Source organism: Panicum hallii, chromosome 1 (genome assembly GCF_002211085.1).
Source record: "Panicum hallii strain FIL2 chromosome 1, PHallii_v3.1, whole genome shotgun sequence".
In the NCBI taxonomy this organism is placed as follows: domain Eukaryota; kingdom Viridiplantae; phylum Streptophyta; class Magnoliopsida; order Poales; family Poaceae; genus Panicum; species Panicum hallii.
In genome coordinates this window covers 51,072,634-51,088,154 of record NC_038042.1, presented here as the reverse complement: position 1 = coordinate 51,088,154, position 15,521 = coordinate 51,072,634, and the positions used below count along the sequence as shown (strand labels likewise).

Below are 15,521 nucleotides of genomic sequence, written 5' to 3'. Positions count from 1 at the left end.
GAGCACATAACAGAATTAGCAATCGAAAAGCGGCTAAGTTTTCTCGCACAAACAGACACATAAAACGCTTAAGTCTTGCTTTTAATAAAATACATTACTTATAATGTACACAACATTACATTACATAAACAAAAACAACAAAAAAGGAGCTACTCCTACAGTTCCGGTGGTCCGGAGGAGTCCCTCCTCCTTGCAGGTCCGGGACAGCGCTGGACGCGGGACGCCACCATGTCCGCCGCCTCCTGCACTCCTTCCTGCGCGGCGGTCACCGTCGCCCGGACGGGGCCAACCAAGACTGGAGTCAGTGGAAAGGCGGGGTCGTGGCTCCAGAAGCAGGTAAGAATGTACTCTACCATCCCCCAGGCAACCGTTCGCCCTTCTGTCTCAAGGCGGTCGAGGATGGCGGACTCCAGGTGTCGCAGTCGCTCGGCGGCGGAGTCCAGCACCGAGAGGACGGCGCCAAGTGAGGGTGGGGCCCCGGCGACCTGGATGGGACTTAGTCCGAGAGCATCCAGAGAGGGGTTCACTTCATCGGCCCACCTCACGACCCGGTCGATGCTGGCGCTCCACTCCGCCAGGAACTCCTCCACCTTGGCCTCCCGCTCCTGGAGTGACGCCTCCCGCTCCTGAAGCCCCTGGGTCCGGGTCGCCAACTCCTCCTGGTGAAGGGCGAGGTTGGCCTCCCCCTTCACCACGACCGCCTCCCGTTCCGCGAGGGCGGCGCGCTGCTCTTCGATCAGCTTCAGCGCTGCCTTGGCATGGTTGGTCAGCTCGAGGGCGACCTCGACCTCTCCTCCATCCCGAGCTCCCGCTCGATAAGCTCCGCCTCCTTCCGGACGGCCGCTCTCTCCCGCCGAGCAACCGCCGCCTCTCGCTCGAGGACCTTCTGCAGCTGCTCCTGCAGGTCGTCGCGCTCCTGCTCGAGCTGGGCTCGCTCGTCGGCATGGTGGGAGGCGACCGTCTTGATCCGGTCCCCTAGGCGGAGCTCCCAGTCGGAGAGCCGGAGGCGCTCCGCCTCCAGCTTCTCCCACTCCCGTTGGAAGCCCGCCTCTGCCTCCTCCTGCGCCCGCTGGGCCTTGATCAGGAGGCGGGGAAGAGGGATTTCCACCGGGTTCGGAAGAAGGTGCCTCCCGTACACCACCTCCGGCTTCTCCTCCTGCACGGGTGGTGGGGCGGAGCTGGCGACCTCCGGCGCTGCTGCCTCTACCGCCGCCACAGCCTCCTCTGCAGCCGGCTCTGCTGGAGGGGCCTCCGCCGTGGCATCTAGCGCTGCCGCCGCAGCTAGCACTTCAGCTGTCGCAGTAGGCCGGGCAGCCTCCTCTTGAGGTGCGGCTTCGGACCCTAGGGGTGCGGCCTCCGATTCCGGACCTCCAGGTCCGGACTCTTCCGGTGCTGGCGGGGACGAAGACCCTGCTGGTGCTGTCGCCGACTTCCCAGCGGGGGAGGATGAAGCTGGGTGGGGGCCGGACCCCCCGGTCGGTGAATCACCGGCAGACGCGGTCGGCGCGTTTGCAAAAAGGGGCCTAGTACACACCAACGGGGTTATGGCCCAGAAATTAAATGGAACAAAGAAAAGCTCTAGAAGTCTACTTACACGAAGTCGAGCCACTCCCAACCTCCCTGAGCGATTGGGGGGATCTCCTTTCCCGCTGAAGACTCCCCGGTCCTCGGGTGGGGGCCTCCCGCTGAGGGCGCTCCCAGCGGCGGGGGCGGGGCTTGTGGCCCTGACTCCGATGGTGGTGATGGCGGCGTCGCTAGGCGCCACATCATTGGCGGCGGTGGTGGGATCTCCTGCGGCTGCTGCTGTTGCGGCGGAGGCAGCAGAGCCCGAGAGTTGCTCTGCCCCTCCGCCTCCACCGTCTTCTGGCGCTTGAGGGCCGGCTCCCCCACGTAGGAGCCGTCACCGCGCTGGAGCCTCCAGAACCTGAATCCCTCCTCCTGGCTGCTCCGGGCGGTAGCTGCTCCCCGCACCTTTTCGTCTCTCCGGGCCGGGGTGCCGCCCACACTTTGCTTGTAGCGGCATTCCAGCTCCGGTTCTTTCCCTTTCCCTTCCCCGGCGGGGGCCGGACCTCCGTGGCTGGACCCGCTGGGACACTGGCTGGTGCGTTGCTGGCGGTCGGGCGAGGCGCCGGGGATATGGATCCCACGATTAGGGTCACCTCCAACCTGCCGGACCGCTAGGCCACCCTCGTCGAGGGTCGGCATCGACGCCAGGACCGCCGACCGTAACGCCTGGTCCTTGCGCAGGGCCTTAATCCCGCTCGGGAGGACCAGTGACTCCAGGGAGAATGCCTCACCGGTCATCCCCCTGATCGAGACTACCAGCTCCGCCCTGGTGAAATCGGTGCCGGGCCCGCGCGCAATCCTGCAGCAGTCGTTTGGCCCTGTGTACATGCAGGCCATCCTGGACTGCTGCTGCAGGGGGGTGATGCGACACCTCAGGAAGTCGCCCAGCACCATCAAGGACGTCAGGCCGCCCCTCGCCAGTTCCTTGACCCGGTTCAGGACCGGTCCGATCCTCGCCGGCAACGACGGCTTGGCGTTCCAGGTGCTCCGATCGCTGAGGGGCCCTTCTGTTAGTAGCTCCAGGCGGTCGTTGGCGTCGGTCGTGGCGATGACCCAGCCGTCATGCCAGTCCTCCCACTTGGCGCTGGAGAAGGCGCTGATGTAGGAGCTAGAAATCCCTTGCCGGAGCTGGAAGTAGTAGGCGCCAACCTTGCGCTTGCTCCTCCCTGACCCGACCAGGGCGTAGAAGTGCCTGAAGATGGCGGTGCAGGGACGGACCCCCATGAACATCTCCATGAAGTGGGCGAAGACCGCCACGAGGAGGACGGAGTAGGGGTTGAGGTGCTGAAGCTAAAGGCCAAACTCCTCCAGGAGCAGGAGGAAGAAGGAGGAGATCGGCGACACCAACCCGCACATGGCGTACGAGGTGAAGAGGACGAACTCCCCCGCGGCCAGGTCGTTGAGGGGGATTTTACCAGCCCGGATCCTCCTGACGAGCTCCGGCGTGGTCCATCCCAGAAGGTGGCGCACCGAGTCCAGCTGGATCTCGCGCTGGAAGCGGCAGGGCTGACGAAGAGAAGACATGGTGATGGACGCTGCGATTGCGGGGGATGGATCGCAAGGGAGCAGGAAGGAGAAGAAATGCCGAGCGCAAGAAAGCTGATCGCAAATGTGCGAGCGGAGATGAAGGGGCGCTGCGGCGTCTGTTGAAGGCAAGAGCGAAAAGGTAGCCGATCTTTCCGGCACCTGCCTTTTATGTAAAGACGCTAGCTCTCTCAAACTCCGCGGTGACCGAGGAGAAGCTGAACGGTTGCCTACACCAGGCCCCCTCCTCTCACACTCTATGACCAGTGGGCCCGGGCCCGCCAGTCAAAGGAGTGGCCACTGGAGGCGGGGGAAAAAGGCGGAATCCGAACCTCCAGAGCCGTGGGACGGGCTCGAATAAAACAAGAACCTGAACCGCCTGGCGTGCGGAGTGCGGGCGGAGGACGGGCCCCTTGGGGACCCCGCCAAGGGGGAAAAGTCTTCCTGCCCCTTTACGGCGGGAGCAAGCTGTCCACCCCGAGCAACGCTGGGATATGGCCCCACCTGCGGGTTCCTCCCTCACCCAAGGTGGGTCCGGGGGCCTCTGTCGGTACATACGGACAGGGGTACTTCCTGCTAGGGTGTCCATCCCCTTAGCGTGTCGCTGCCGCCTCATAGGTAAGGGCGCGATGGTGTCCAGCTCCGGCGTGTGCGCCAAGCGCATCGTGGTGGACGCGTGCCACCACAAGCTCGGCCGTCTATCCTCCATCATCTCCAAGGAGCTGCTCAACAACCAGAAGGTCGTAATAGTCCGCTGTGAGGCGACCTGACTCTCCGTGGGCCCCGTCTGTCATTAAGCTGTCTGGCAGGGCCTCCAACCAGATAGGCGCAAGGCTATCCGTGTCCTCACCTTCGTTCTTTAGGTGACGGGGCATACGGCCTGGGCCTGACAGTTGGGATCATGGTCTCCGGACCTCCCTCCCGTGCTCACGTAGGTCCGGTGCCACCACGTGCCCATGAGGACAGGGTGCTCGGGAATGGCCTCCACAGGCCCGGATCCCCCAAGGAGGCCGGCGCCGCCACGTGTGGGAGTCAGACCCCTCTGGGGCCTGTCTATCTGGACTGGCCTCGGGGGCCCGGACCTCCCTTTCCCCAGGAAGGGGTCCGGTGCCACCACGTGTCGCCTCAAGCTGTCAGGGAGGCTGCTGCTGGGCCAACCCTGCCACGTGCCTGTGGCAGAAGGCCTCCCGTGGGGTGTCAGCCCATCTACCGCATTAAATGCGGGTAGATGGACTGTGCGTGCCCAAGTCAAAGTATGGCCTGCTCACCAACACACGGGAAAGGTAAGCTGGCACCACGGTAAGCCCGCCTGTTTCCAAGGCGGCGCGTCGTATCACAGTATATTGTGCGCAAGCGGCGTACAGTCTACTCACGGCACCGCGCGCGTGGGTAATGATGGTCTGCTGCAGGAGAGCCGAGGCGCGCGCTGCCACAGTGCGCGTGGAGGTGGCTGTAGGATCACTGGACCAGTAAAGAGGCCTAGAGGGGGGTGAATAGGCGTGTAAAAACTCAACTCCAAATTCTCGTTAGAGGAGAGTGCGGCACTACCACGCCTGAGTGCAGCACTGCCGCGCTCAACAGAACACAAATTACAGAATTCAAAATCTGACGTACCAAAAGTAGATCGAGTTAATTTCTAGGTTTCCTGTAGGTGTCAGCAACACATATATGGAACTAAAACAGACGAAACCACAGTAGAGAAGTAGATCGGCCTCAAACCTAGAACGAGAAAGTAACTTAGCAATAATGTAAATCAGCACGTGAGACAAAGATTTATCCCGTGGTTCAACGTCGCCACAAAGGCTGGCCTGAGTCCATGTTGTTGAGGCAGCCACAAAGGGCTTGAGCTTCACCATAAAGGTTGGCTCTTCCTCGTTCTCAAGTCAAGAGAGTAAAATCTTGAGATGAGGGGTGATATCACTAGCTGCAAGAGAAGTTTACAGACCTCCAAAGGCTGCCACACGAAGAGGCAAGCTCAAGGGCGACGCCTAGCCGGCTACGAGCAAGCTCCAAGAGTAACAAACCCTAGAACTGCCGGCCAAACGTGAACCAAATGCTTTTTTGAGTGGGGAAATCAGTAGATCCACTTTCCAATCGAAGTTTGCTGCCTTTTCTCTCAAGATTTGGTGGTTGGATGTGAAGATCCACTTGAGAGGTGAGTTGGGAGCAATGGAGGAGAGAGAGAAGAGCTCTGGTTCTTTCTTCCACGAATATGAATGTTGGAGAGCTAGCTAGCGTGGTTTGTTACCGTTGGGAAATTTATACCCCTCTGGTCTCAACGGTACATTAATTGCAGCACTGCCGCACCAAGGTGCGGCACTGCCGCACCCATCAAAACAACTCTGCTGGATGTAAAATTTTGCTGGCTGTTTTGGTTGAGTATGAGGATGTGGTTTTCAGGATTTGAACATTTGGTTCAACAGTTGGACAGTTGTTCTTGGATCTCTCTTTATAGTACGGCTTTTCTTAAACTCAATATTCAAAATATAAAATAAATTAAGCCTTCATGAGTCAAGATAGCCATTGTCGGTTGAAAGCATCTAGGCCCCTAATTCGTGTTTTGGTAATTAATGACAACGGTTTGTGGATTAACAATTCTTTTTGAGAAAATGAGTATAGGTTGATCCACGGATGAATAAGAGTTATTTGCGAACGTGTGGATTTCTGGAGACGATGAGAAAAGTTTGGACTCAAGGCAAAGGTATAAAATAGGGTCTTTTGAATTTTACCGGTCACAAGGTGCTTAGTGGATGATAAGTGACCGGATTTGTTGGATAGATAGCCGTACTATCAAGAGGGGTCATGTACTCGTGCTTGACAGGTCTCTAGTGCCATTTTGCTCAAAATATCTAATGCATGCATGAGGGCTAACTACGCTTTGCCGGGTTTTGAAAAAGAACTTATTTGAGTGCTGACTGCTCAAGAGCGGACGGTCCGCCCCTTGGGTGCGGACGGTCCGCTACCGTTCCAGAAAGGCTTAGAGAGTTTATCTGGTGGCTGGCGGACGGTCCGGTCCTCCTGGGCGGACGGTCCGCCACTGTAACTCTTTCCCGTTCCAGAAAGGCTTAGAGGGTTTATCTGGTGGCTGGCGGACGGTCCGGTCCTCCTGGGCGGACGGTCCGCCACTGTAACTTTTTCTCGTTCCAGAAAGGATGTTCTCTGGTCTGTCTAATTTGTGTGGCCCGCGGACGGTCCGCTTCTGTGGTGCGGACGGTCCGCAGGCACTCTGATAAATTGATCCAGAAACATTGTTATCTCTGCTTGTTCCTCTAGGTTGAACGGCGGACGGTCCGCCCCTTGGTGGAGGACGGTCCGCAGGCTAATTCCAGGAGTGTTCCAGAGACCCTCATGTCTCTGGAGTTGTGGAACTCTTAACTGCGGACGGTCCGCTGGTTTGTGGCGGACGGTCCGCCGGGGCTGTAACGGCTAGTTCTGACACGCATTAAATGCTCTCTGACTCTCTGGTTTATAACTGCGGACGGTCCGATTTTTGAAACCGGACGGTCCGCGATCTCGCAGAAAAGACTGTAACGGCTAGTTTTTGATGGGATGTCTATATATACCCTTTGCCCGGCACTTGGGTGTCTCTCTTGGCCATTTGGACAACATTCTTGACTCTCTAGGGCTAAGACATCCCTCTCTCTCACACACTTGCTAAGGATTTGCATTTTTGAGAGTGAGAGTGCTTCCTAGTGCATTGCATTTAGAGTTTGAGCTTTGTGGCACTAGGGAATCTTGAAGCAAGGATCATTGACTTGTTACTCTTGGGAGTTGCCGCTCCCTAGACGGCTTGGAGAAGGTGATTTCGTGGAGCTTCTTGAAGGGGATTGTTGAGAAGCCCCGATTTCGGTTGTGAGAGGTTTTGTGCTCACCTTGCCGGAGTGGTGAAGAGCAACTCTAGTGAAATCGAGGTGTGGAGTGGTTCCTTGCTTCTAGCCGGCTCAAGATCAAGAGGTTCTTGATAGAGGAGCGGTTAATTCTTGGAATCCACCTCAACGTGGATTAGGGGTGACCGGCAAGTCATCGACACCACGGGATAAATTTGTGTGTCAAGCTTGGTTGTCTCTCTTGCTCTTTTTATCTTTGTTTTACTTTGAGCAATTTAATTTATTAGAGCTTGAATTGTATCTTGTCACCCTAGGTTGCAAACCTTTTAGAGATTGTAGTAGCATGACATAGGACTCTCTTGTGTTACTAATCAAATTTTCTCTAGTGTTGTGAGTTTTAGTTTTTAAACCGCCTATTCACCCCCCCTCTAGTCGGTGTTCTTGATCCTACATCGGTACATACGGACAGGGGTACCTCCTGCTAGGGTGTCTAGACCCTTAGCGTCTTACCATCCGTAATCACCCCCGTGCCTTCTGGGTGACGTGGCATACGGCCCAGGCCTGGCAGCTGGGACCATGGTCTCCGGACCTTCCCCATGCTCTTAGAGGTCCGGGACCTTCACGTGCCCATGAAGGCAAGGAGGCTCTCGGGTAGCCCCCGCGGACCCGGACTCCCTCCCTAGGGAGGTCTGGGGCCGCTATGTGTGGTGGCCAGACCATCACAGGCCCGACCACTCCAACCGGCCTCGGGGGACCGGACCCCCCTCCCCCCGGGAAGGGGTCCGGTGTCGCCACGTGCTGCCCCCGCGGTGAGAGCGGGGCTGGCCCTGCCACGTGCCCATGGCAGAAGACTCTTCGCGGGTCTCCAGCCCACCTACCATTATTTAATGCGGTAGTTGGGCCGGGCACGCCCAAGTCAAAAAGCATGGCCTGCTGCTGACACACGGGGCAGGTAGGCTGACACTACGGTAAGCCCGTCTGTTTCCAAGGCGGCGCGTCGTGTCACCGCATACTGTGCGCAAGCGGCGTACAGTCCCGTCACGGCGCCGCGCTCGTGCGTGATGATGGCCTGTAACAGGAGAGCAGAGGCGTGCGCTGCCACAGTGCACGCAGTGGCAACGGAGCAGCGGGTCAGCGCTGCTCCTTCGCCTGACAGGTTCCCACCCAACAGTGGTAGCACGGCTTCACTGTTGGGTAACACTGACAGCGGTCACTGTGCAGACAAGGCTGCACACGGCGATATCCTAGCTGCAGATACGCACATCAACTTCTCGATAGAGAAGACTACGGAGAGGAGCTGGAGATGAAGATCTCCATATCTCTCGTAGAACAGGCTCCTGTTGGATGGGCCCACCTGTCAGTGCCCCGCACAGTGTAAGCACTCCCCTTGGACTATAAAAGGGAGAGTGCACTCGTTAGAAAAAAAGATTCACAAAGCTTTCAGACAGGCTTCTACCACCAATACAACTTCCAAGTGGATGTAGGGTGTTACGCTCCGGCGGCCCGAACCACTCTAAATTCCTGTGTCTTTCCTGCGTTCAACCACGCATCGATCGAGCGCTCCTAAGTCTCCTCCAAACCCATACTTAACTAGGATTAGGCGGGTGCATTCCGCCACCCGGCTGGAGATTTCCTCCGACAGCCATCATATTGATTTGGGGATCCTCCAACCTGTACATCATCCTCCTTTTAAAATTCCCTGCATGTCATCTCGATGAATCTCATTAGTTCCCTAATTAGGTGGTCATCAACGCCAAAATCTACAAAAAGCTTGATTGCACTTACAGTGACGGCGCGGCGGGTCAGCGCAGCTCCTACGCCTGTCGGAGGGTTCTAGCCCAACAGTGACAGCACGTCTTCCACTGTGCGTAACACTGACAGCAGGCACTGTGCCGGTAACGCGGCACAAGACCATATCCTGGTTGTAGATACGCACATCAACTTCCCGATCGAGACGACTACAGAGAGGAGCTGGAGAGAAAGATCTCCATATCTCTCATATACTAGGCTCCTGTTGGCCGGACCCACCTGTCGGGGCCCCGCACAATGTAAGCACTCCCTTTGGTCTATAAAAGGGAGAGTACACCCGTTAGAACACAAGTTTTTTCTCAGGCTCTCACAAGGTCTAGACCCACAAGCTGTCCACAAGTATACTCAAGCAATACAACACTCTAGTGGACGTAGTGTATTACGCTCCGGCGGCCCGAACCACACTAAATCCTCGCGTCTTTCCCGTGTTCATCCGCCCTTTGATCAAGCGCTCCTAGGTCTCCCCAAACTCTTCCTAAACTAGGATTAGGCGGGTGCGTTCCGCCACCCGGCTGGAGATTTCCTTCGACAGGTAACTTTTTAAAAACTTACAAGACAAAATGTTTAGCAGGCTATTCCATTTTGTTTAAAAAAATATCATAGCAGACACATGTTGATACACTAGACGACTCAGGTTTGGGATTGGGACAATAGCTCATTGTACCTTAATAAAGGTAGCTCTTGGGATTTTCCCTGTTGTCATTATCGCGCACAATACCCGCAGAACCAATTCTTAAACTTCAAATCACGTCTGCTGATCGACGTGAGTGTGATGTTGTTAGGACGCGGAACCTTTGCCACCTGATCTGTTCGCTTGGCAAAAGGTTCTTTTTCCACTTTACTAAGGCCACTTTTCCCAGAGACGACTGAAGTTATTGCCGAAGCCAAAAACATTCAAATCGAGCCCCGGCTGCTTTCTGATCATTTCACCGTCGAAGGCGAAAACTTGGACTCTCATGCCATTGATTGACCGATCAATCTACTAGTATGGACTTACACGTAGCCAAACTCGACAAGCCATTGTTGTCACCTGTCTGTCACAACGACATCAATTCGTCACCACACTGCTAGGCAGGTTGTTCTTGGTGGGCTAGAAAGTTGGAAACACTTCATTTTATAAATGGGCCAGGTTACTCATTTTGAGCCTAGTTACTAACTTTCGACGGGGAGGAGCATCATCGCACATATTGGGCCTGAATGTTACCCATATAGTTCAAACAAGAAGAAAAAGGGTTCATTTGGACCCATATAGTTCACAACACAACAGGGAAATGGAGGATAAACTCGTAAACCCCCGGCACGCAGGCACTGTGCGTAGCTTCAGTGTGCCCACTGGCTGACTGACAAAGCAGTTAAACGAGGGCATGGTTTCCCCAGGCCCAGGGCTTTCGGTAGCCTGTCCAGGATGGACACAGATCTATCAAGAGCGTGGACGTGTGGTAACGCCAAGGCCGCGGCGAACTGTCAAACTTGGCTTCTCGCATGCAGTGGGCAGTGGCCATGGATCTGCCAATGCACCGGCAAAGCGGTGGACGGTGGTCCACCACCGGCGGCACAGGGAGGGGACGCCAAAGCTGCCGCGCACAGAGGCTGGTGGCTCCTTGTTTTCCGCCATCCCCGGCCCCTCTGGAGACCAAGGGGAACAGTACCAGTGGGGTGAAAGCAAGCTTGCTTGAGAGGGACACACGAGACTGAGTGAGAGTAGGAGGAGGGAGCTGTGGTCATTCTCTGGAATTTTGCTTCCATCGATCTGCCTTTTCGCAGCTACACGTCCGCCAGCTCAGCTTTTGGAATTTGGAAGACGGGCTGGTGGTAGCGGTAGCACTGCACAAGCCACGGTCTCCTTTGGTTTGGTTGAAGTCAAGGAGATTAGGTGCGTAGATCCTAATCAGGCCCAAGTTTCTTTTTCAGACGGCCACCTGTTTTGCAGAGCTGGGACGGGAGGGATATATGCGCCGTGCTTTCCCGCAAAAAGTAACAGAAAGAACTGCATGACGTAGCGTGGCGTGAAGACATACTGTATGTCCTTTTTATCCATTTTTTTTCAGTAGTAGTGTACTACCGAATACCGATAGCAGATGCTTGTCAACTGATCTGTCGTATGCACTCGCAAAGAACTTCTTCTGCTTGGTAATATATATACAGTCGGCAGGACGCCGCTCCTTTATTGCAGATAAGATGGGACACTGTATATTCTGTCAAATGCTGGTATGCCAGCACCATGTCTTCACATCATGTTTTTATTCTTGTTTTCTCTCCTTCGCAGTAGTCACATCATGAGAGAGAGCGAGAGGAGAGAGAAATTAGCTACTTATTTTCTCAACTCAGAGTTATGAATCAGAAGTGCTACGTAGGAGAGAGAGGGAGAGTAATACCAGTAGCTAGCATTAGCATTAGTCAAGGATACTCTAATTTTTTTCAACCCATCCGAGTTCTGAATCTATTTGGAGTGAGAAACTTTATTATCCTCTCTTTGGTTCAGAGCTCTAACCAATGTATGTTGTAGACATAAATTGGCATCCATGGATAGATATGAACCCTGAAACTCCCATTCCACCAAGGAGTATATTTTAGTACAGTGTACAGAGCAAGGACACCTAAACCATTGCTAGGGTTTTGGTACACCTAACCATGCAGGTCACCTCCTCCAAGTCTCCAACAAGACAATGGTACTTGATGCACACACTTAAAAAGGATAATTCCATCGCATGCACGTGACTGTCTTGCTCAACTGCTTCTCCAATTTGTGTTGCCTGTTGATTCCTGGCCTTTACAAAAAGTTTCATCTTTCCAAAACCTGCCTCTAAAGTTTCGGTGTCATCTCAAAAGAAAGTTAATCTGGTATTCCATACAAACAAGAACCACATCCTTTTTTTCTCTCTCGAAAGGAACCACATCATTCACTAGTTGTTTTATTTCATGCTTTCTTTTGCCTAATGTTATGATCATTTCTCTGTCTTCATCAATTTTGTCATTTGGCTACAGAAGTACTATAGCTGTAATACCGTGTGTGGACATGCATCACATGGAAAGTTGAAGACAGCTAAAACAGTCATGAGAATACAAATCTTGTATGGACTGGTCTTGCTTGCTTGTACTTCTTTTGCATACACAGACATAATCTCTAACAGTAAACTTGTGACATTATTAGTGATCTATATGAGACTGCAGAATTACCTGTCCCTTCTCCAAAAAAGAGTAATGCTAATCAACATAGCACATGAACTTGTTGAGCTCAAACCTCAAACGTACTCACTCCTGACCTGTAAAAAAAAGTTAACCAGCTGGCTGTGCCTGACAACAAGTTACCTGCATATATTAAAATCTGCGTCCTTTGTGCATTAACCTGCGCCAGTCAGACGCATATATTAAAAGAGTATATACTGCCTCCTTTGTGCATTAACATACCAGTAAGCTGCATGTGTATCAACATTTGTGAGCACAAGAACAGTAACTGCTCAGATATATACATAGAATAATATAGAGAAACAACTTAAGCAAAACCCATTTGTATCATATGAATAATCTGAGTTTTGAATTTTTACTCACTTCATTTCCAAAATTCAGTGAGCAACCAGCAGCAATGTGATTTAAGCCTTTCCAACATGAAAGACGATCTCAATATATCACTATTAAATTATCCAAATAATGCATATATGAGATGTCATATGAGTTCCTGCTAACACTACTATAAGCAGTGCATGTAGAACACCCATAAAGCGCCATTACGATAGCCCTTTATATGGTTGTATGTAGGCTCTACCACTACACATTCATGGAATGTTTCATGATAACGTGCACATAGTTGGAAGATACAGCACATGGCGGGTGGAGGTAGAATTGCAAAGTTACATTGCCTGCCCCCCCCCCCCCCCCCCCCCCGGCCCTGGGACAGGTTGATCAGCAGCATGTGTCCTGCTTTGATGTATGAGGAAACAAAGGGAAGGAGACAAACTACTCATGAACCACACCCCAATACCGTAATTTTTGGCCTGGTCTTCCGAAGAAACAAATTAAATCTGCCATTGATGTTAGTAGTAGATGGCAATATTTATTCTGCATCAACAAGAGAACGTATGAGCTCAGGCAAAAAGGTGCGCATCATGCTTGTATGAGCTCAGGCAAAAAGGTGCGCATCATGCTGTATGCTCCTTCGTCTTCACCATTCGAAAACACACATAGGGATACAGTATCTTTTGATATTCAGGAGATTGGTACTATCTCTATACAGAGTGGTGTAATATGATTAGCGTTAGATGGGGATCTAACGAAATCTCTTGAGATGAAAAGAGAGATTAGCGCAGCTAGGTCTAGGAGAGAGAAAGGTAAAGATGCTATAGTACGGATCAGAAGAGAAGATAAGAAGATCCTTCATCATGTAAAAGTCATCGATGATACACAAACTTTCCCCCATCTATCTTTCTCCTGTCAGATTAGGGATCCCGGAAAAAGTGGGCAGGGGAAAAAGACCACAACTAGAAAGCAAGATGCCATGCCATAGTTTAAAGAAAAGAGGAGAAAGCATGCAGGTTATTCAGAGTCAAGAATCCTCATGATTGCACCAATCTGCTGCATGCTAGATCGCACGAAACCCAACACAAGGAAACATTCGCCGGGATAATCATATCCTAATCATGCATGGTTGTAGCCACGGGCACAACCTAGCCATCAGATGTTGAAACCGGCCAAGAGAGAGGATCGCTAGATCGATGACCAAGAGATCGAGACTCACCATGCGAGGCGAGGCAAGAACACGAGGGGAATCGGCGCGGAACGGGAGCTCTACTTGAGGGGAATGAAGCCTGGTCCGAGATCAACCTAGATCGATGAGAGATCTCCCTCACTAGGTTTCTGCGCACCTCGAGCCAGACAACATTCCCCTCAAAGTAAGAAAGCTCCCTCGTTTTCCTTCCCGATCTGTTGCGATTCCTTCTTCTTCTTCTCCTCCTTTTCTTCCCCCCCGCATGACTCGGCTTGTTTCAAGGGGGGAGACGCCAGAGGCCAGAGCTGGCGAGGACGACGGTCTGTTGGTATCTATAAAGAAGGTGGGAGAGAGAGAGAGAGAGAGAGAGAGAGAGAGAGAGAGAGAGGACGCTATCATCATAAGTGAAATCATTGCATTTAGGGGGTCAGAATTGGGGAGGGACAAATTCAAGAAAGGATCAGCAAGACCAGCAGAAATGACGTGGCGTTTTTTATGAGCATCGATCGTGATGAGAAGCTGAGCTAACCCGGGCCCTAGCGTGGCCCCCAGCTCTACGTTTACAGTTACCGATACCAAGCTTCACAAATGGAGGTCCCGGAAAGTTGGTGAAAAATCATGTCTTGTTCTCGCGCACCCGGCCAGCGAATTGAAGGATGTGTTGGGCTGTAGCTCGCCATGTGTGTGTTGATGCCCCAAAAATCGCATTCAGCATTATCTAGAAATAAAGTGCCCACTACTGCTTTAAAACTGAGCTCGTATACTTGATGATCTAGTTTTGTGGCAAGAAGATTCATCAACTGATTGGGTTTTGTGATTTGGCAGGAAAGAATTGGGAAGAGCTTGCAAACGGAGACATTCAGACATGTGCGTGCGTGTGTGGCGTACTATACGTGAAGAGTACTGCACGTGCTGGTGGTCGTGCTGTCCAGAGCGACAAGGACGCGAGCCGGACTATGGCCTGGCGTAGGCGTATGGGTCATCAGAGCAGCTGCGTCAATGCGATGTGCTCATGTGCACGAAGATATTGCACGATCAGGGCGCTGTTTGGTCCGACGGACTAAACTTCAGCTCCATCATATTAAGAAAAAGAATTTTACTATTTAGCAGTATTAAATAAAATCTGTTTAAATTTTTTTATACAGATAAATGCTAATTCGTGAGATGAATTTAATAAACCTAATTAATCTATGATTTGCAACAGTGATGCTATAGTAACCATCCGCTAATCATAAATTAATATATCTCATTAGATTCGTCTCGCGAATTAGCCCTGTGGTTCTGTAATTAATTTTATAATTAGACTTTATTTAATACTTATAAATGATAAAATTCTTTTTGACATGACAGAGCTAAAGTTTAATTCTCGGAAACCAAATACCCTCTTAGTCTAGCACCAACGCCACCATGGACAGGATTCTCTCCATCTCCCATGCCATTTGCAAGCATAACTGTTGTCCTGGCATGGGCACCGAGCTCGTTCCCTCTCCCGCAGGCAACCGCGAAAGCGATCGTGTTGGCCGGGGCCGGCCATAGGATTCGGATGCATGGGCTAACGAGATCCGGCTCATGGATCTATACATTTTATTTTATTTTTTTCTGGATGGCTGGACTCTGGAGGCGACTAAGGACGATTGGGAATGTCTCTTATGATGATGGAATAATCAATTAATTAACTGAGGTTAGAACGAAACTTTGACCGCTTTGTTGATCTCACAGCTCCATCGACTGGACTGCATGTCTGCATGTGCTGTTACCAGGAGCTAGTTTGTCAGCGTGTACGTGCGTCGACATGCACACTCGCCTTGAATGGACGTACGCACAGCAGCCTGCAGGAGGGGAGGGGTAGCTGGCTAGCTTGGCTTCGAATTGATTTCGATCGATCGATCTCCCTCTGCTCCGATCCGTCCGGCTGACGCGATCCATGCAGCGACGCGTGAGCGGCGGCCTGTCCTGGCCTGCCCTCCATGCAACGTTGTCGACCTGCCTGCCTGCCTGCCCCACGGCCGGCCGCGTATTGAATGGGCGATCGAGCGCAGCAGCTCCACGGCACGCGCGCACACTGCCAGTGCATACGTGAGCTCGCATCGCTG

General features: G+C 52.7%; 1 protein-coding gene and 1 long non-coding RNA gene across 2 annotated transcripts; both read right to left on the bottom strand.

The window, feature by feature from the left end:
* Positions 1–155: 155 nt before the first annotated feature.
* On the bottom strand, positions 156–2,304 carry LOC112898323 (fibrous sheath CABYR-binding protein-like). The gene is made up of 3 exons (XM_025966669.1): positions 1,595–2,304; positions 1,016–1,523; positions 156–788 (listed from the first exon to the last, which is right to left on the bottom strand). Exons 1-3 carry the CDS (start codon positions 2,302–2,304, stop codon positions 156–158), a joined length of 1,851 nt encoding a protein of 616 aa, XP_025822454.1.
* An 8,854-nt stretch (positions 2,305–11,158) lies between these two features.
* Positions 11,159–13,761, bottom strand: LOC112879096. Its single transcript, XR_003225934.1, has 2 exons — positions 13,459–13,761; positions 11,159–12,072 (listed from the first exon to the last, which is right to left on the bottom strand). It is a non-coding gene; the product is annotated as an uncharacterized LOC112879096 (long non-coding RNA).
* Between the last annotated feature and the right edge of the window lie 1,760 nt (positions 13,762–15,521).